Source organism: Lytechinus variegatus, chromosome 2 (genome assembly GCF_018143015.1).
Source record: "Lytechinus variegatus isolate NC3 chromosome 2, Lvar_3.0, whole genome shotgun sequence".
In the NCBI taxonomy this organism is placed as follows: domain Eukaryota; kingdom Metazoa; phylum Echinodermata; class Echinoidea; order Temnopleuroida; family Toxopneustidae; genus Lytechinus; species Lytechinus variegatus.
In genome coordinates this window covers 19,423,645-19,445,928 of record NC_054741.1, presented here as the reverse complement: position 1 = coordinate 19,445,928, position 22,284 = coordinate 19,423,645, and the positions used below count along the sequence as shown (strand labels likewise).

The 22,284-nt window shown below is 40.3% G+C and overlaps 2 protein-coding genes across 2 annotated transcripts; both read left to right on the top strand.

The window, feature by feature from the left end:
- Positions 1-1,160: 1,160 nt before the first annotated feature.
- Positions 1,161-20,335, top strand: LOC121407509 (mucin-3A-like). Its single transcript, XM_041598634.1, has 2 exons — positions 1,161-1,270; positions 14,979-20,335. Exon 2 carries the CDS (start codon positions 14,999-15,001, stop codon positions 19,691-19,693), a length of 4,695 nt encoding a protein of 1,564 aa, XP_041454568.1. The 5' UTR covers positions 1,161-1,270; positions 14,979-14,998; the 3' UTR covers positions 19,694-20,335.
- Positions 6,028-9,677, top strand: LOC121409680. Its single transcript, XM_041601588.1, has 3 exons — positions 6,028-6,075; positions 6,655-6,805; positions 9,106-9,677. Exons 1-3 carry the CDS (start codon positions 6,028-6,030, stop codon positions 9,675-9,677), a joined length of 771 nt encoding a protein of 256 aa, XP_041457522.1.
- Positions 20,336-22,284: the final 1,949 nt, after the last annotated feature.

Below are 22,284 nucleotides of genomic sequence, written 5' to 3'. Positions count from 1 at the left end.
GTATTCTTATAGTTGTTGTTTTCCTGTTTTTTAAAACATGTGTTTCATAAGATATAGAGAAATAGCCTATTAACTTTGTGAATATTTATTCAATAAAAGTGATTTAATACCTTTTTGAAAGGAGAAATGAATCTTAACTGTTTCAGCGAACTAGGCAATGTATTCCATATGTCAGGCCCATGATGTCTAAGTGTTTTATGTGCTAATAGTGTTCTAGGATTTTCTAAGTGAATATTCTGACAAGTCCGTGTTGGATATGAATGTAAGTTGTTATTATATGAAAAGAAATCGGTAAATACAGAAGGAAGCAGTTTGTAATGATATTTATTTGTTTTCAAATGGGGGGGGGGGGGGAACTGACCATGCAAAAAAATCTGGTCATTTTTACATTTTTGTACATGCTTTTGGGGAAAAAAGTGGGGGCTGAAGCCCCCCGGCTTCCGCGGCCCCTGCAATAGATCGTGCTCACTCATGAACACCATATCAAAATTGTGTGTGGAGTGGCAATATGATGGATAGTATAACAGCATATTAAACACCATCATCGGATCCCGGCCTATAGTGGTTTCACAAAGTTAATGGAGGTCAATGATTGGTCCCGAGATTCAAAGAAAAAAATATTTTGGGTTTATACCTACAAAATCAAGGTCATTTTCCTTACATACATGTTTATACTGTTAGGCTTCCAGAATACCTGGGGATATGCTGCCTATACGGAGAATAATCTCCACCGGCTCATGGAATTTTTTTGTTCAGCACCTCCCAGGGGGTACCCCATATTGGAAAACTAAGTTTTCCAATGGGAAACTGCTCCCAGAGATAATATTGCAAACTGGTATCTTTATGATCCTCCTCTGTTTTTTTTTTCTTTATTTGTTTTTTTATTTTATTTTGGCCCCGCCAATAGGGGGATCCCTTGCCCCTAATTGGATATATGTAGTTCACAAAATTCTCGCCTTGTATTCATTGGCGGCGGAGCAGTTTTTTTTTTTTTTTTTTTGGGGGGGGACGCAATAGATATCTATTTTTGCACCCCCCACACAAAAGATAATCCTCTGCTCCGCCGCCAATGCTTTTATTTATGATATCATTTTATATGTTTTGATTTTGAGAAAACTACCGTAAGCGCGTACCGTACGCCGACGACGCGACATGAAAAATATAAAACAAATTGTTGAAAGACTAACATTTTGTTTTGGAATCAATTCAGTCTGAGCAAGCTGAAACAACGCAAAATAAATACATTCCAAGGTCATATATCTGTCAAAAGGTGAATATATTTTGCTCTTTATATTACTCATTGGTAATCACTTGTATTTTAAGTGTAATTTTCTGTGCAATATGCATCTTTACTTAGATTTAATTTCTCTTCATATGTGTCCCATGTTCAGCACCACGACTGATGTTTTAGCATTGTCCCACATACCTGTTATTGTGTTAGTATTATTAGTTTCAAGTGAGATCGCGTTGGACTCGAGCTTTGCGCTACGCCGACGACGCCGGGCCGGGCTGAACCTGCCGAAGCGAAGTCGGGGAGCTCAAGCCAGGTCAAGCAAAGGTTTTGCACTTAGTGAACTTGGTACTCTGGCTGGCCCAGACTCTTGTAGGGGAAGCTGTCTGCCCATCTCTAATGTTTGTTTGATAATAAAATAAAAATGAAAGTTTGAACTTGATAGTTGATGAATAAAAAAAATTATGTTAGTTGGTGTCACTGCGCGTGTGCAGTGGATGTGAAATGAGTTTAACTAGAATCTATCTATTGTTTATGCTTCCATTGCAGAGACAGAATCAGAATTTTCAATGTCATTTCAGAACGCTGATCGCAAAGGTTCTGGGACTGAGCATGTTGTTTATGCTTCATTTTTCAGAGTCGAAATTGCAATCTGCAACCACTCACACAACATGCGAGGTTAGTAATACTAACCTCGCACAACGCGTGATTTCATAGTGGACTTTGACGTTTTCATTCATCACACGAATGTGAGGGAATAAAACACGCCACACTTTTCACTATTTCTCCACTATGACTCTTGCAATTGAACATTCGTATTTTAACTTCATTTTAAAAAGGAATTATTTATAAAACTGTTTTTATCGCTTACCTCCAAATATCAACCGTTCAATCTGTCCTTAGTTATCCTTGATACTGCGGTGGAAAGTACGCAAACAACAATCGAAAAGCAATTTTTCCTATCGAACATTCTCGATTCAAGTCGTCAGCGCATGATAGGAAATTGTACCAAAAATCAACAGGTTGCATCTCATGTATATACTTATTGGTAAAGTACGCCATCTTTTGACAAGATGATGATGAAAGTGGATTGAACGAGCAAGAAAATAATGCTGATCGCCTAGAATGCAGCTAGCTTGCAAAACCGTAAACAAAGGTATACCGTAAACAAACGGTAGGCACTTAAGAACCAAGTTTGAAAGGACACTCGTAAAATTACGTCACTCTCGCCGATGAATATTCATTAGATCGTTGTCGTGCGTGTTCAATACAAACCAAAGACCGATACAAACTCTCTGCATGCATGCACTCAGTGTGTATAGAACATTTTGCCTTAAGAGGGCGTGCGATATTATTCACAAAGCCGGTAGGCACTTAAGAACCAAGTTTGAAAGGACACTCGTAAAATTACGTCACTCTCGCCGATGAATATTCATTAGATCGTTGTCGTGCGTGTTCAATACAAACCAAAGACCGATACAAACTCTCTGCATGCATGCACTCAGTGTGTATTGAACACGCACGACCACGATCTAATGAATATTCATCGGCGAGAGTGACGTAATTTTAAGAGTATCCTTTCAAACTTGGTTCTTAAGTGCCTACCGGCTTTGTGAATAATATCGCGCGCCCTCTTTAGGCAAAAATTGATATCCACGCTGAGCAGAAGGTATCTACGTGAAGATCACGAAAAATGCTCTTATTTTATTAAAAAACAGCAAAGAGAATTCAACAAACGATCCATATGGTTCGGTAAGTGTCATAGCACAATGAGAATTCTTAGCTATGATGTAAAGTCATAGTTATTTTAGTAAAAAGGGTGTAAAAGATTCGCGTGCACCAGGTGCATATGAATCCTTCGTATGCGAGATGATTTGAAACCATGGGTGATCTGCTACTGGCTTCGCATTATAATTTTTCGTTGAGCAGGAAAATGAGGTCAAATTGGGTGCCCCCTTTTTAAATTTTTTTTTCCAGTAGAGCTGCTGGTTCAAAAATTGGGTTTGTCCCAGAAAACAACCTTGATATCCTCATAAACCAAGACAAATAATGCCCTTGATCTGGAGACAGTTTTTTTTCACTTTCCCCTGCGGGACAAAGACAGAAATTTGGGGGATAAAGTTGAAAATAGATTCAGTGACCTCGATTCCCAGTAGTTCACCATATATTTTTCATGACTTGCCGTCTTCCTCCATACATGTCCAATAATCTTGTTCAACCTGATGACTAGTCCGGGGGGGGGGGGGGGCACTCAGTATATAATGCATAGTGGGTATGTGCCGCGGAGGGGACCCCCAGTTTTACACCAAAATTTCTGCTCCAAGGCATAGCATTTTGTTCTTATCGAGAAAAAAGAAGAAAGAAGCTCCAAAGCTTCGCATATTTTTCGTTTGCCGTTCCGGTGGCATTGATCTGCTGCAATTTTGGTGAAAAGCGGCCGCCGCATGCTGTCCGACCATCGTCTCTGCGCGAGCGCACCCGGGGGAGGCCGCTCTAGCTGCATCATGTGCGCATGCCAGTTCAATAGGGGTGCATACGCACGTACTCACATGCTGGCGATCCGTTCCAAGGACCCCCGTTTTCACAAAATTGTAGTTCTGAAGCCCGTTCCGAGGACCCTCCTTTTTACAATAAGCCCGCTCCAAGGCCCCTGTTTTTTGTCTCGCCCGCGGCACACCCCTACTACTTTTTTGGTCGAGTGCCCCCCCCCCCCCGGTGACTAGTGCACTTGATTGGTGAATGAACTTTCCTAGATTTCTTGCGTGGAGGAATCTTTGAAAGCTGAGACAGTCCCTGTAAACTGGGACGATCTAAATTTTCTGCCCAGTGCCTCTACTGTTTTTCTGAGCGTTGTTATGGTCGACTATTACTTTTGAAAAAAAAATCACGCTACTTGGGAAGCTGCTCGCATATTACATACATGTATAAGTATGACGTCTCTAATAACTTTTTAAATCTCTGCTGGACTTACCTCAAACCTTCACCAAAATTTTCATTATTTTTTCTGTTATTTTTACAATAAACTTTTTGTCAGGGTGAATTTGAACAGGGTGAAGTAATATTGCATGCATTTATGGTTGTTATTTTGCAATTAGATTAAGGTTATGATTAAGAGAGGAGTAATGAGCAAAGTACAAGTCAATTTCCAATGAAATTGCTGTAGTGTAAGCACTACAGCAATAAAAATATTGAGTCTAAGAGTGACGTGAAATTTTATATTCTTCATTTTTTAAGAAATTATAAAATAAGTATCTTCATATGATGGAGCCCAATAAGGTGCACCAGACCTTACATGGAATTTTCGAAGTTTATTGCCAGTATTATTTATGGTAATTTATTTTGAAATGTGAATATTGAGAAATTATCCTACTTTGTAGATGGTTCCACTATCAGAGAATTTTGTTATTAATATTCACATGCAGCTACTTTTTCAAAGATGATATACTGTACATGTTGTAGGGGATCAATTATTATTTTGTAATGGTAAGTTACTGAGTCAAGGTTAAAGGTCATTTCGGATTAATTAATTCAGATTGAGAATTGGCATATTTTAGAATATTTAGAAATATTTAATCAAATCAAATGAAACTTTTATTAGATGATTATTGGAAATACATGATGATATGAAATGAATAACAAGTCTCTAACTTTTAAGTCAGAAATCAGTCAGAAATTAGAGGTCAGCGAAGTTAGGATTTTGAGTGAGTGAGCCCTGCTGCTTTTTCGAATGAAATATTGTAATGCTGGTGAGACTGCCAGAGATGTTCCACTTATCATAAATACATTGGATTTTCAAGCTTATAAGAAAATGATCATAGTGTTTTCGTTGAACACTTACTCTGCAAATAATGCCTTAGGCTGAGGTCACATAGGAGTATACTATTCGGATACAATGTGCGTTTTCGAGGGTGCGTGAATAGCTTGAATAAAAAACAATAAGATTGGGTAATACTGGTTCACTTAAAAGGGTATTATTCGGAAATGTTGTATGGACATGTAGCTGCATAAAGTATAGTATAGTATTAGTATTCTATAGTACATGTATAGTTTAGTACAGTGGGAATAGCACTTGTTCAATTTTTGTGCAGAATAAACAATCCAGTTCGAATGTGGCAGCTGGTGTGCTGTGGTGAAATAAGGTGAATTAATTACAAATAAAATAATTTCTTGGTTCCCATTTTATTGCAGTTTCATGGCACATGTCATCATATTTAAGTTATCCAGAACTTCAGGAGGCAAGACTTCCATATGTCCCCTCCACAAAAATAAAAAATATGAAAATGGTTTATAAAGTCATGTCTGACATTATCTAAGAGATTAAGGAAGGAAAAGTTGGATACATATCAAATATGGCTTTATTCCGTCAAATTTTCGTGCAGGATTGAGTCTTGTGTATTTCCCATTGGTATCAGTTTGTTTAGTCAGAAAATCAATTCGCTACAGTCTTGGAGACTAGGCTAGTCGCGAAATTGGTTTATAATCACTGTGAAACCCTTGGCTTTCAGCAATTCCTGCTAGTTCAGTGAGTTAGGCGACAAGATTGGAGATACAGCGGAAACTCGTCGAGAGGTTCAAATCCAACCAGAAGTAAGTAGTAAAAAGAGAACAAAGTAGTTTTTGTAGTAGAATTTTTTTAATTAGTGGAGGCGACAATGTACGGAAGTCTTTCCATTCAGGATTGCAATATCAAACCAATTACCCCCCCCCATTTTTTTTTAACTGAAAGAACAATACCTCATGCACATTTTGCATGATTTATGTGGGCTCCTCATTTTTCTTTCGTATTTTACCTCGAAATGATTGAAGACACAAGTTCAAAGTGGCAGAACCAACCCACAGCGATGGTTAGTTCAGCCATGTTGTGTATAGTTGAGCCATATCTAATTACTTGATTATTCTTATAATAAGTTGAAGCTAATGAGGAAATAGATTTAATTAATGAAAATATTGTCTATAAAAAGATTTCTTTATTATTTCACTTTTGTGAAAGTTCATCACAGATCTTTGATGGATGGGGGAGTAGAATTAAGCTACCCTCACCATAAAAATAATGATATCAAAGCGAAAATGGGAATAATTGATAAAAATCAATTAGGCTGATGCGTATTTGAAATATTTAAAAAATATATATTTTTAAACATAACCACAATATTTTCAATCACATTTCCCCCAATGAATAAAATGTTAGTTTTGGTGTGTAAAATCATATGACTCAAATAACCCCATCTCGTTCAACTAACCCTATTAAAAAACCCCAAAATTGACAGTTGTATTAAACAGAAGATAAATATTTTGCAGAGATGTTCACACAAAGGCCGATACCACCCCACCAATTCCCTGTCTTGGCCAAACAAATTAACGCCCCTGTAATCTCCCATTCGTCTTATCATATACTCTTTCAACCAAATTATATTCTTCAACAGGTTATCATGGATGACTACAAGTACACGGTAATAGAAAAAGTTAGACAGATGCCTCTGCTGTGGGATCCAGAACATTTTGATTATAAAAACAAGGATCTACGACAACTAGCATGGGACAAGCTTGAAAGTGATATGAAGCCGCCAAATAAAGGTATGTGTACCTGTACTTGTTTTTAATCATTGTAGGGGCATTGTAGTACATTTCTGAACACATGTTGATATTGCCATCCCACACTCCCCTGCGGATCACAGTAAATCTCTGTGATAGCATCTCTCAGGCCAACTGCGTCGTCAGCAAACCTTGCCCTGGAATGTGTCATCGTACTTCACAGATGATGTTCAATCTTTCATGCGGCCATCCCGTCTTCTGACATGGTTGTGAAGAAACCGGGCCTGCATTCGTAAATACAACTGCTTTGTCCAGTTGAAGGTGAATCGGGAGTTAGAAAACAATGTTTTTGCCAAAATGCAGAAAGCGCATTCGACAATACGTCGGGCTCTGGAATGTCTAGTTGTACATACGTCTGTCATCATTCACGTGATGGGCTGGAAAAGGGCGCATCAAATCCATCTTTAAAGATAAATTCCAGTTTCGGTAACAATCTCAAAATGACTTTATACAGAATCTAATATAATGACCACCCAAGTGTCTGTTTGTATGAATAAAAAATATGTGCCAAAGGATTCTGGGAGAAATTGTGTAATTGCTGAGAAATAAGCAAAATAAGCGCGGATTCTGTCACTTCCGTCGGGTCTTTATTCCAGCAATGATAATACACTGTCCCACGTGTGCCTATCTGTGTTGGTGATCTTCAGTGTGAACGTTTTTCAGCGTAGATTTCAAGATTTCACAAAGTTCAGTTTATGTAACTGTACCAGATCTAGATCCTCGATGATATACTGACAATTAAGCCTGGTTTTACAGACTTTCTCATGAAATCAGCGTTTACTGCAACTACTGGAATTTCTCTTTAAGAATCTGTTCATCTGACATGTTTATTTTGAAATGTGTTTTTGGAATGTACAGCTGATTCCTTTCCAAAATATCAGTTATTGAATTTTTCAAGATGCTGGCATCACAAAATTTTCCTTATTGACCACAATCAAGGAGCAAGAATCTGCATCACTTAATGCCATGAGCACAATACAAGGAAAGCCATTGTAATTGTATTTGATTTGATTTATTGTTTCACATTCCACAAAAACATACATCTGTAGCAAATAAGAAAATAATGACAATTACATTTTTTTACAAAGTAATATAGAATCATGTGAAATGTGAGGAATGTATTAAACAGCATTATTTTGTAAACATGTCATAGGTTCTCAGAAAAAAAATCATTAATGATTACAAATTCTCATCGCAATGAAGAAAGATGAATTAAATGAAGAAAAATGAATAAATTATACAGAGGTCTACATGATAGTCACTCGAGCCAAGAGTTTACCTACATACAAGCATACAATTGTAAAAGAAACATTTTAAGTCTGTTTAAAGAGAAATGCCAGTAGTTGCAGTAAACACTGATTTCATGAGAAAGTCTGTAAAACCAGGCTTAATTGTCAGTATATCATCGAGGATCTAGATCTGGTACAGTTACATAAACTGAACTTTTGAAATCTTGAAATCTTGGCTGAAAAATGTTCACACTGAAGATCACCAACACAGATAGGCACACGTGGGACAGTGTATTATTATTGCTGTAATAAGGACCCGACGGAAGTGACCGAATCCGCGCTTATTTTGCTTATTTCTCAGCAATTACACAATTTCTTCCAGAATCCGTTGGCACATATTTTTTATTCATACAAACAGACACTTGGGTGGTCATTATATTAGATTCTGTAAAAAGTCATTTTGAGATTGTTACCAATACTGGAATTTATCTTTAAAAGAATACAAAGAGGGTGATTGAATTATATGGGTGTCTTAATTGTTTTAAAATGTAGGCCCTTTGTAGGTAAATGTTTTGAGAGCAAGGCAGTACAAACTGGGAGCATGGATATCGTGTACTTGTCGAGTTGGGTTTTTTTTGTAGTACTTTGACCCACTGTTTGCTGGGTGCACAAGCACAATGTGTTTCCCATCAAGCATACCGACCAGCAAAGGATAAGCCCACAAATTGCTGAAACGTTTCACCATTTGTTCCAGTCATCCTCGAAAGGTTTGGGCATCTCGAGAGGCTGAAGTACTGTCCATAATTTCTCACAGGTTTCATACACATGTCGGGCTATCATATTTTTAATATGTGAAACGATGCTGACATTGACGCAGCAAACAAGGATCCTGTGGCAAGAAAACACATGAAAAAAATCTATTTTAAAATACATGTCAATATGAATAGATAAATAAATAAATGAATGAATTAATAAATATATAAAGAAATAAGTGAAATTTTAAATGAATTTACAATTCCATGTTTTTTTGTTCAATTTTCTTTTCATTTTCAGGGGTGACAGTGAAACAAACTTGGGAAGGCTTGAACCGTGCTTTCAACAGTGCCATGAGTCGGCGAAAAAAGAAGACGTCTTGTAGCGGCCAAGGCAACGATAAGCCTTGGAAATTCGAAACATCAATGGGTTTTTTGAAAGCTGTCAAAGAGAAAAGGAACACTTCATCCAACCTGGAGGAGATGGACGATTCTGAAAGTGATGAGAATTGGAGTCGAGTGGTATTGGAACAGGCCATAGATAAGTCGGGCATTTATGACATCCATGATGATGACGAGGACAACGTGGCCCCATCAATGTCATCCAAACCCAATTCAAAGAGGAAGGCAACCGATGATGCGCATGACGACCCACAAGCTGGATTATACAGAGTTATGACTCAATGTATGGAAGAAAAACAAACATCCCCTCGACTCAAGTTCTTTGAGTCAATTATGCCACAGGTTGATGAAATGACAGATGATTGTTTTTTAGACTTCCAGATAGAAGTTCTAAACTCTCTCAAACGTTTCCGACATGATCCTGGCCCAGATCGCTCGAATTACAGTCACCACATGACCCCAGCAACATGATTGATGTTATCGTCAGACTTTTGTTACAAGAAAACTATTAAAAAAACTGACCCAACTCCACAGGGGGTCAGTTTGGGCAAATCAGTTAAAACTGATTTGATTAAATTTGTGTATCTGATCACAGCACTGTATCAGAATATCAGTCTGTATGTTTTTTTTTGGGGGGGTTAACCATCAAGTTTCAGTTAATTGGAGGAAGTCATTTTGTCTCACCTGTATAGCAGAGCTAGACTATAGGCGCACAAGTGGCGGCGGCAGCATCAGCATTGCAATCTTAACCCAAGGTTAAGTTTTTGAAATGTCATCATAACTTAAAAAGTATATGGACTAGTTCATGAAACTTGGACATAAGGGTAATCAAGTATTACTGGACATCCTGCCTAAGTTTCAGGTCACATGACCAAGGTCAATGGTCATTTAAGGTCAATGAACTTTTTGCCATATTGGGGGTATTTTGGGGGATTGCCATTATAACTTAGAGTTTATGGATGTAGTTCATGAAACTTGGACATTATAGTAATAAAGTATCAGTGAACATCCAGCATGAGCTTCAAGTCACATGACTGAGGTCAAAGGTCATTTAGGGTCAATGAACTTTGGCCAAGTTGGGAGTATTTGTTGGATTACCATCATAACTTTAAAAAAAAAAGTTTATGGATCTGATTCATAAAACTTATTAAAAGAGTAATCAATTATCACTGAACGTCCTATGCGAGTTTCAGGTCACATGACCAAGTTCAAAGGTCAATGAACCTTGGCCATGTTAGGGGTATTTGTTGAATAACCATCATAACTCTGAAAGTGTGTGGATCTAGTTCATAAAATTTGGACATAAGAGTAATCAAGTATCACTGAAGATCTTGTGTGAGTTTCAGGTCACATGACCAAAGTCAAAGGTCATTTAAGGTCTGTGAACTTTGGCCATTTTGGAGGTAATTATTAAATTGCTGTCACAACTTTCAAAGTTTGTGGATATAGTTTATGAAATGTGGACATAGGGGTAATCAAGTATCACTGACAAGTCTTAGATCTCATGATCAAGGTCAAATTTCATTTCGGGTCAGTGAATGTAGTATTGTATCATTATATGAATGGTGTTTTTTGTGAATATTTTTTTTATAGTAGTTTTCAAAGCCAACACTGCTGCTATATTGAATCGCATAATGCAGGTGAGACTGCCAGATGTCTTTGACACTGGTTCAATCATAGAGTTGGGTCGACCTTGCATTCATACAGAAGTTTGGTACATGTCTGTAATAAAATATTAGTTCTACATAGCATCACAACTTATCAAGCACTTTACATGACATATTTATTTGAGTGTACGTGTGGTGATTCTGTGTTTGAGCTGTGTAGGCATGTGTGGGTGTCTGTCGTGTTTGTGCATGTGATAGTGATGATGTGAGTGATATGCTTTTAAGCACCCTTATAAGATTGGTGGGGGGCTGATTAAACCTCCCTCAACATTTTTTGCGATTAGTCCGTCGCGCAAAATTTTGTGCCCTTATCGCTCGCTGACTTTTTACTTTAAGTCTGGGGCAACTTTTGAAATAATATTGTGACCTCCAGGTACGCGGTTCCAAAATTACGGAACATTTTGTAAAAAAACAATAAAGTTTTATTGTTTTAAAAAAACAATAAAGAATAAAAGTAAGAGAACAAAGAAATACATAAGAAATTAGGAAAACAATAAAATACATAAGAAAATAAATGTGATGTTGAAATTTGTTTGAAGTACATCTGATCAGATTCTTATAAAGAGGCTGTGAACCAAAAATTAGCATATTCAGTTAATTAGAACAAACTTGATTTTACACATTAAATTAGCATAATTAATGAGGAATGAGATTTTTAATAGAATTCGATCTTATAGTTTTGTAGATTATGCCATGGGTAATGCCCATGATCGACGGACGAGATCATCAGTCTTCTTATTCGTCGAAATAGCCCAGTCTATAGGGTTTACTCAGTTTGACCAGAAATGAGAGTTGAGTCGATTTTGTACTCACATACTCAATTGATTGTTTCACTCACCTGATCGTGATATCCGTTTCCTACAGTTTGATCCAATTAGCCCTATGGAGAGTAGCCTCTTGTCAAGGCCCTGGCTGCTTCCCGAGGGCGAATTAGCCCTATGGGGGGTAGCCTCTTGTCAAGGCCCTGGCTGCTTCCCGAGTGCGAATTAGCCCTATGGGGGGTAGCTTCTTGTCAAGGCCCTGGCTGCTTCCCGAGGGCGAATTAGCCCTATGGGGGGTAGCCTCTTGTCAAGGCCCTGGCTGCTTCCCGAGAGCGAATTAGCCCTATGGGGGGTAGCTTCTTGTCAAGGCCCTGGCTGCTTCCCGAGGGCGAATTAGCCCTATGGGGGGTAGCCTCTTGTCAAGGCCCTGACTGCTTCCCGAGCGCGAATTAGCCCTATGGGGGTAGCCTCTTGTCAAGGCCCTGGCTGCTTCCCGAGCGCGAATTAGCCCTATGGGGGGTAGCTTCTTGTCAAGGCCGTGGCTGCTTCCCGAGGGCGAATTAGCCCTATGGGGGGTAGCCTCTTGTCAAGGCCCTGACTGCTTCCCGAGCGCGAATTAGCCCTATGGGGGTAGCCTCTTGTCAAGGCCCTGGCTGCTTCCCGAGCGCGAATTAGCCCTATGGGGGGTAGCTTCTTGTCAAGGCCCTGGCTGCTTCCCGAGCGCGAATTAGCCCTATGGGGGGTAGCTTCTTGTCAAGGCCGTGGCTGCTTCCCGAGGGCGAATTAGCCCTATGGGGGGTAGCCTCTTGTCAAGGCCCTGACTGCTTCCCGAGCGCGAATTAGCCCTATGGGGGTAGCCTCTTGTCAAGGCCCTGGCTGCTTCCCGAGCGCGAATTAGCCCTATGGGGGGTAGCCTCTTGTCAAGGCCCTGGCTGCTTCCCGAGAGCGAATTAGCCCTATGGAGAGTAGCCTCTCGTCAAGGCCCTGGCTGCTTCCCGAGAGCGAATTAGCCCTATGGGGGGTAGCCTCTTGTCAAGGCCCTGGCTGCTTCCCGAGGGCGAATTAGCCCTATGGGGGGTAGCCTCTTGTCAAGGCCCTGGCTGCTTCCCGAGGGCGAATTAGCCCGGGGGTAGCCTCTTGTCAAGGCCCTGGCTGCTTCCCGAGGGCGAATTAGCCCTATGGGGGGTAGCCTCTTGTCAAGGCCCTGGCTGCTTCCCGAGGGCGAATTAGCCCTATGGGGGGTAGCCTCTTGTCAAGGCCCTGGCTGCTTCCCGAGGGCGAATTAGCCCTATGGGGGGTAGCCTCTTGTCAAGGCCCTGGCTGCTTCCCGAGGGCGAATTAGCCCTATGGGGGGTAGCCTCTTGTCAAGGCCCTGGCTGCTTCCCGAGGGCGAATTAGCCCTATGGGGGGTAGCCTCTTGTCAAGGCCCTGGCTGCTTCCCGAGGGCGAATTAGCCCTATGGGGGGTAGCCTCTCGTCAAGGCCCTGGCTGCTTCCCGAGGGCGAATTAGCCCTATGGGGGGTAGCCTCTTGTCAAGGCCCTGGCTGCTTCCCGAGGGCGAATTAGCCCTATGGGGGGTAGCCTCTTGTCAAGGCCCTGGCTGCTTCCCGAGGGCGAATTAGCCCTATGGGGGGTAGCCTCTTGTCAAGGCCCTGGCTGCTTCCCGAGGGCGAATTAGCCCTATGGGGGGTAGCCTCTTGTCAAGGCCCTGGCTGCTTCCCGAGGGCGAATTAGGATATCCCTCGCTTCGCTCTGGAAGCAGCCAGGGCCTTGACAAGAGGCTATATGGAGGGGAAATCAGGGCCCCATCATATCTAGAAATTATTTTAAAGGTCAAGTCCACCTCAGAAAAATGTTGATTTGAATCAACAGAGAAAAATCAGACAAGCACAATGCTGAAAATTTCATCAAAATCGGATGTAAAATAAGAAAGTTATGACATTTCAAAGTTTCGCTTATTTTTAACAAAATAGTTATATGAACGAGCCAGTTACATCCAAATGAGAGAGTCGATGACGTCACTCACTCACTATTTCTTTTGTTTTTTATTGTTTGAATTATACAATATTTCAATTTTTACGAATTTGACGATTAGGACCTCCTTGCCTGAAGCACAAAATGTTAAAATAATGGAATTCCACTTGTTCAGGGAGGAATGAACCTTCATTTCACATGACAATGACAAGAAAATGAAAATATTTCATATAATAAAATACAAAAGAAATAGTGAGTGAGTGATGTCATCAACTCTCTCATTTGGACGTAACTGGCTCGTTCATATAACTATTTTGTTGAAAATAAGCGAAACTTTAAAATGCCATAACTTTCTTATTTTACATCCGATTTTGATGAAATTTTCAGTGTTATGCTTGATGATGTTTACTTGGCTGGCTTTCCATAGTTGTGGTTGATTGGATTGCTCGCTACTCTGTATGACAGAGCCCAGGGTCCTGTACTAACACAAAGGTTAACAATCAATCGTACACTTGATTTTCACGATTGATTGTATATTGTAGTCTATACAATCAATCGTATGTTATACGATCATTTGTAAGCTTTGTGTTACGGGCCCCTGGTCATTATTTTTGTAGCTCTTGTATGACATCAGCATGTAGTTGAAAAACACCATCTCATCAGGGTGGTCTATCAGGTTCAGAAATGTGTATAACTCCCCCAACTCGGGTCACATTGGGAAGTGATGATGCACCCCTTCACATGTGCTTCCTCAGCTTCGGCCGGTAGGAGAAGAGCCAAATCTTCTTCGTCCACCTTGACAGCACCAAAAGAATATCTAAGTAGGAAATGCGTGCTTACCTTGTGACTTGTGTGACCTGCCGTGACCGTATAACGTATCACAAATACCGTACACTGTATAGGGCTACCGTATACTTCTATGTGAACTCCTTACGCAAGCCTTATGCAAGTCAAGGGCATGCAGTGGTCGGGATTTTATGTAACCAATGAGGGATTTAAGCATATGGGACCATGCATCAAAATAAATCAAGTATTCATTATGGGACATAAGTTCTTGTTGATATCAGGGCCTGAAAGCAGAAAGTGTAAATTTGCCTCCCCATCATCTTTTGGGCAAATACAAAATGTATCCAAAATGCTTAGAAAATTGAAACTAGAATGCTAAGCTTTGAAAATCAAACAATCTCCCCAGAAAAAATCAGGGGGGGGGAATGTCCCTGTCCCCCCTCCCCTGATCGCCGCCTATGAAGACATACATGTACCTGTACCTGGAAGAGCAGTGGCCAGGGATATCTTGAAATGTGCTACAACTTTGTGATAACATGGATTTCAAAACATTCATTGTTTTTTTCTATCTCTTTTTTGTGCAGATGAGCTTTGATCGCAGAAAATGGAGTCTCAGGAGAAGAAAAAATTGGCAGTTGTGGCTGGAAAGAGAATGTCCGAAGAGAGTGACTCGGCAGATGCCTCCATGGAAGATCTATGTCGGAAAAAATTCAAACCAATCGCACCTAAGCCTGTTATAAGAAAAGATCAGCATCAGGCAGTGTTGTCAACAGCTCTTCCTGTGAAGAACGATTCAACACAGAGAAAAGAACAGGTTGTGTTTCCATCTCCTAAGTTTGATCCCAGCAGTGCATTCGTTATGAGACCAGGAAACTCCTTCCCATTCATGTGTGGTGGACCCATGATCATGCCAATTCCAGTGCCAGTTGTCCCTGGCAAAGACGGTTCCTACGTCCCCCTGCAGGTTCCAGTTCCGATTCCAGTTATGGTGCCTGTTGTTGTAAGTCTCAATCAAGCCGCTTCTCCAAGTGCCTCAAACACAGTCACAGTATCATCCGATTCCACTCATAATGCTCCATGTGGTGAAAAGGAAAGTCCCGGTGGCAGCAAGAAGGACAAAAATAATAAGAAGGTGGCTTCGTCAAAGCAAGACAAAACGTCTTGCTCAGGAGACAGTTCAGACAGTAAAGGAGCAAAAGCTAAGCCGTGTCGGTACAAGTACAGCATGATAAAAAATGAATCTCTATTCAGGGATATTCTTCGTGGTGTTGGAGGGGATTTCATGGCAAACCACGGCATATCTCTTGCAGTATCATCCAGTGATGCCATTGATGTTAATAGCATATCAAAAGGAATGGTTGCAACATTGGGTCAGAATAAGAAAAACTCTGAGAGCATTCATGATGATGCACCAGAGTGTAGTCAGAGGCAATCCGAAATCCACAAAGATACAGATGGTGATGACTCGAATCCATCACTTACGGATGTAAACGAATATCATGATGGAAGTTCAAAAAGCACTGGAGATGTGACGGATACTGTAGTATCAAGTAAACCTCAGTCTTCACTTTCCACAACTACCGGTAATCAAGGATCAGTGGTGACAGTACCAGGAAATGTTTGTGTGAACAACGGCCCATCAACATATCCATGTTACACTAACTCATCAAAACAAACAACCAAAAACCCAACTGTGTCTGCTTCTCAGGCAAATTCAAACCAAAGATCGCTTGGAAATCAGTCAGAGCAAAGTGTGCCGCATGAAAGTAATAATTTTCAGAGTACTTCCACTGTACATATGAGTCAATCAGTGCAGCCTTCTGGAACAGCTCTTAGCAATAAACCATCAAGTGTGCGTGCTACCACTGTGTCATGTCCTTCGAGTGTTCCGGAATCATCTGTCCATACATTTTCTTACTACAATACATCTTGTCATAACAGTGTGCCTTCCAACCTGACAAATTCTAATACCCTTGTTTCCACACTATCCAGCTCTGTAGTTCCCAATAACAATTTGCGGGGATTACGTCCACAATGTCCCCCAACAAGTTCCACCATCGTCAGTGCTTCTCACAATCCCCATTGGAATTATGCCCAAGGAAATCCACAAAATATGACGAGAAATGAACCCCCAAACAGGAACGTGCTGAGACCCTTTCATAATTTAGCACAGAGGATTGCAGCAGTTCAAAATTCTGAACATGATCACCCAGATGAATCTAATTTTTATGGTATTGATGAGCTTCATTCCTTCGGTGTAGAGATGGACCAGTCTGCAGGTAGCTTACTCAGCTCGTCCGATGACAGTGTGAGTGGTGTTCTTGGTATGACAGATGTTGCTGCTTCTGTGCCTGGAACGCTGACAGATAGCCCAACAAGGAGAGCTGTCACAGCTATTGTTACACCACTACCTCGCAGTGTTCCCCTGGCAACAAGCACAGCTGGCAGTACTTCTGTGTCTCATATGTCCGAAAATGTTCCAAACGCATCCCAATCAGGATCTCAGAGTTGTGATGTTCCACTTGGGCAAATGCGACCATCTTCTGACCAAGGAAATATTGATAGCAATACCCCAGGATCCAGTCAAAGTAACAGGTTTCTTCAAACAATTTCATCTTCCACTCAATCAACACATCAGTGGAGTTCACCAAGTATCGATAGTGCGAGAAGACTACCTAATGCTGAACTATCTGCAATGCGTAATCATTACCCGCAACCAACTACTTCTGGTAGTCAGGCAAACGGAATTATGAATTTTGCCGCATCTACTGTCGGTCAGCAAAGGAGTATGCATATGGAAGGTTTGCAAAGTCGAACAGGACCAACAGTAACGTCTTCTGGTCTCATGTCAAACGAGCGTGTTCCTAATACACAAACTTGTGTTGAGAACTCACCGTCTACAACTCAAACACCAGCAGCATATTCTGCTGTTTCTCAGAGTGCTACATTAACTCAAAGATCACAGTCATCCATGTCTACCAATTATAATATGCCAAACATGAGTACACATCAAACCCATGTATCAAGGCCAAGTTTTGATAATGCTAATAGGAATAGTTCAGGAAATGCACCTTCATATAGAAATAGGAATGACATGCCAAACCCCCAACAGATGCCAAATCCTCTAATAGCAGGAAATTCCACCAGTGGTTATCCAACACAAAGCCACACCAAGCAAAGTTCATACCCAGTTGGTGTAAATTCCAAAGAGAAATCTCCAAGCAAAACAGGAGGCAACAGGCAAGCTGATCCTCGGCAAAGTCAAGTACATAATTCTGTTCCATCATCATCTCATATGGTTCATCAATCTCAGCCTTCCATTTTGCCCGGTGTTGCCACCAGCCAGCCCGGGTTATCAGGTTTCAATAGTGGGAATTTCTATAATGCGAGTAGAAGCCAGGCACCTATTACAGCTCGTTCAGTCTCTGATTCAAGAGGATTGACAGTGACATCTTCTGTGACTGGTCCTTCCATGAGCAATGTATGGCAGCCTTCCTGGTCCGGTAATGTCCCACCCAGTCAGAGTCATCCTTTTACTGGTGATGGGAGTCGACACCAGCAACCAGTATCTGCTGCTCATGCCACTTGTCCTAATCAAACAACAGCACAAGCAAGACATGTAAGCACGACAACTGTCACTGCATCTACCTCGGTACAATCTGTTCCATTGCAGAGCAATGTTCAGACAAGATCAAGCTTGATTGAAACTGTGCCACCACCTGATAATCAGTCTAGAAATCATATGGGTATGTCAGACACTAGAGGGAGTTCTTCTAATCAAATGCACTTACCTGGTTCAGTACAAACTCCTATGTTTTCAGGCAACAATCAGAGACAGTCACTTCCGCATCCTGTCTCTTCAGGAAGTTTCAATGTCCCTTGTACAGAATCAGGACCAAGAATGCCCTATCCACTAGTTCCTCCTATCATGTTTGGAAATTCAACACCTCGGGGTATTCCCATGGGAAGTCCTATGGGAGGAATCCGTGGTGTACCACTCCCAGGAAGCTTTCCAACAACTAGCATTTCAGAACAGAATGTTCAACCCCCTCAGGTAATGTCATCTTCGCCATCAGCCATGCATCATACCCTTTCTCCTGCTATGCATGAACGCCATCGGATGTACTTGCCTTCGCATTTCAATACTCTTCACAGGCCTCTCTACATGCCACCAAGTCCTGCACCAAGTACAGATCTTCCCTTGCTCTCTCCCCACTCCTGTGGCCAACTCCATGTCCATGACAGTGTCCTGTACAGTCCCAGATATCCATCTTCCATTCATAGTTTGTCTCCAGGTGTCAACACCAGTTTCCATGCTTCTTCTTTGCATCGGAGCTTTTCATCCTCCGACCATCAAGAGAATTTTGCCAGAAATAGCATCAGTCATCCTGCACCTCATTATGATAGCCCTATGCCATTGCGAATGACACATCTTGGACAGAGTTCAATGGGTGTGGCAAATGCAGTTAGCTCTCAATCAGGTCAGGTACCACCGTCGATAACCTCCTTGCAACATAGTAGCATTGTAGCCAATAGGGAGCAAAATTCAATTTTTGAACAGAATCTGAAGAGACTCCTTGAGCGAAGTGCTAGAAGACACAGCATGGCTTTGGCCAGCTCACATGGATATCCAAGATCATTGCCATGTGACCATACATTTCCCCCTAGACCAATGAGCACCTTTTCTTCACTTTCATCATTTCCCCCTCCACATTCTTCATCCAGTGTACCCTTCAGTACTCCATCCACAATTCCTTCAACTCCATCAATCCAACCACAGACAAGGTTACCATCACAACCACTGCCAAGCAGGCATGCAACAACTGCATCATCATCAGGAACGGGTACAGCAACAGTCACTACAGTGTCAACAACTCTTACACCAACAACATCCTCAATTGTGACAAGTAGAGCTATTCTTGGAAACACAAGTGATAAGTACCTCCCTCTTGAGTTGCTCAGTCCAGATTCTGCAAACACTCAACCAGCAACACCTGCCACAACCCCATCAGTACCTTCCCCGCAAGTTGCTGTTGACCTTGTTGTGAAATGTGGAGACACTGTGTTGCAGTGTAGTCGCCAGGTTCTTCGAGAGTCTGGTCGGACTGTTCTTTGCTGCTGGCATTGTGACTACCACACTGCTGAGCCACGTAAGATGAAAAGACATCAAAAGAAAGAAAACGAACCTCTTAAATGTCAGCTCTGCAGTTACCAGAGTAGCTCTCGATGTAGTGTTAACCAGCATTACAAACAGGAACATATGGACAAGGATGATCCTTTTCGTACTATTAGTCATTAATAATTTTATATTTGCATGTCATGGATGGAAGCTTTGTGGAAAGTCTATCTATTGTGATTTATGCACCCAGTTGTGAATTTTCAGGATTTTGGAAAAATCTCCTTCAGACATACTCTTTACCTTACCATAGGTCAAATTTTCATATATTTTGTTTACTGAATATTGGGTATTCAACATTTTATTAGTACACAGAGAAATACTTGCTTGTCCTTTCTGATGAAGAATTATTTTTTTACTGCTTGTACAATATCCCACAAAATACCTTTTATACTTTAAGGATAAAATTGGACCTTTGAAAAGTCAGAAGTTGATTTGAATGTGAATAGAAAAAAATCAGAACAAACATCACACCGAAAATTTCATCAGATGGGATTGAATCTAGGAAAGTTATTACAGTTCAAAAGTTTGCTTGTTTTTACAGATGAGTTATATGCACAACTTTGGGATATGCATAGGAGAGAATCATGTGACATTACATCCTCACTGTCTCCACTGTGTTCTATTATATGAAACATTTCATATGATACACAGAAGAATAGTGAGTGTGGGTCATCACTGGTTCTCTCAGTTAAATGTTACCTGTGTTGTGCATATAACTTTTTTTTGTAAAATTTGATCAGAACTTCAAAGCTTCATAACTATCTTTCTTTATATTACATCCATTCTTCATTGGATGTTATCTTTTTGCTTGTCTAATTTTTCTGTTTAATTTAAATCAGCCTGTTGTTTTGAGTGGACTTGTCCTTTTTTTAATCTGAAATGTGACAGTAAACATATTCTGTTGAAGGCAAACTTTTTGTGAAAACCGTTTTGGTCACCCTAATCTTAATGGTATTCTGAAAGTTATATGTTGTTATATTGTTGATTGTTCATTAATGAATTTGAAAACTTGAGTTTCTCTGTCACAAGAGTCATTTTTTTTTTTGGGGGGGGGTGGGGGTATATTCTGCACATCCCTATCAAATAGTGTTAACTATGTGCCCCAGCTACTATGCAGTAATTGTCCCAATAAAAGTAATTTTTACATGACTGGCAAAAAGGACGTAACAATCTGCAAGATGTACATTACGGGTGTAACTAGCATGAAGTGTACATATAAAGTTATATGATGTAAAAAGGTATTATTTTGAAAATGAAAAGGTTTCTAAATCATCACCATGTACATCCAGTCTTGCACAAACTAACTTTAAAAATTGTGTATTCACATTTTGTACTTTTACCTGCAGTACTTAACATATGTAATTAAGTAGTATGTGATATACTTGATGGCTGTGAAAACTGGTTTAAGTATTTTTTTTAGGTTAGTTCATTTCCATACAGCTATATTAAGATATATTGATATTGAATACTGCGTGTCTGAATAATTCAATCTTAATCAAAGGACAGTTTGAGGGGGGGTATGCACTTATATTGACTTATCAAGTAATGTTAACCGAGGTGACATCAAGGAGTTCTGAAAAGCTGACTTTAATTGCAGATTCAGCATTGTACTCACAAAATAAACTCAATGGCCCGTTTTCTGAAGTCGGGTTTAACTTAAACTCAGGTTTAAAGTTGTGGTTTAAGTATGGACAGCCCTCCCCCATTTCAAAACTGTTTGGAGGCCCCTGGTGGATTATACCTTCAGGTACTTTCTCTTTTTTTTTTCCAAAACCATATACAAAAACGACCGAAAAATGACCATCTCATTGTGATTCTTTTTGCACGATCAGACCCCACTCCCACTCCCACTTTGAAAACATGTTATGAGGCCCCTGGTTGGTCAATACCTTCAGGGTTGTTTTCTTTTACTCTTGTTTTTTTTTTCAATTTCATCTGTACTTAGATATGCTATATATGTACAATGGTTTACTTCTTGTTCTTGTATTTATGTAGAGTTCATATCCCCACATTCTGCTATATCAATGCACATCAATGTGTAAATTTGTATTCATGAGTATGGTTTGATTAATTTTTGAACATTTTAATTTTTGTGCGAGTTAGGATGTATATGTTTATATTGTCTGAACTATGTAAGGTTTTTATTGAGTAATGTGGGTGGTGTTGGTGTAATAATACACCTGTATGTGGTATCTTCCCAGCCAATCTTTGTCTGAATCAGACATTTGGGGTGGTTTTCATGAAAGGATTTGTCGGATGTATTATTTGACTAGTCCTGTTTTATCCTTCAGTTACCATAGTAACTGTGTGATGAACTGTTGTTTCATTCCCCACTTGAATAGTGTGACGTCATGTCCAGGTAACTCTGCCTAAGTTGAATCTTTTGGGGCTACAGAAATCTGATCGATTTAGGAGAAATTTGACTTGGAAAAGGTGTATAACATGTTCTCAATAATCTGTTCTGAAATATTGCTTTGACTTTTATAGGCAATTATTCGACTTATGGAAGGTCAACTTAGGCAGAGTTACCTGTATGTACACCCATGGCAATAAATTCATGTTTGTTATATAATTGTCCCATTGTTTATGCAGATTTATTTACATAAAAAGACGTAGGCTCATTAATGCTGTAACCCTTTAACAACTGTAAATGTAATTCTCTGTGACAGAAAGCATGCATGATTATTAAATGCTCTCTCAATAAAAAACAA

Excerpts from the sequence above, each read along its gene's own strand:
- LOC121409680 (XM_041601588.1), top strand. The coding sequence starts at position 6,028 with ATGATTGAAGACACAAGTTCAAAGTGGCAGAACCAACCCACAGCGATG. Across the intron at positions 6,076-6,654 it reads AGAACCAACCCACAGCGATG|GTTATCATGGATGACTACAA; the intron begins GTTAGTTCAGCC and ends ATTCTTCAACAG. Across the intron at positions 6,806-9,105 it reads TATGAAGCCGCCAAATAAAG|GGGTGACAGTGAAACAAACT; the intron begins GTATGTGTACCT and ends TTTCATTTTCAG.
- LOC121407509 (XM_041598634.1), top strand. The coding sequence starts at position 14,999 with ATGGAGTCTCAGGAGAAGAAAAAATTGGCAGTTGTGGCTGGAAAGAGA.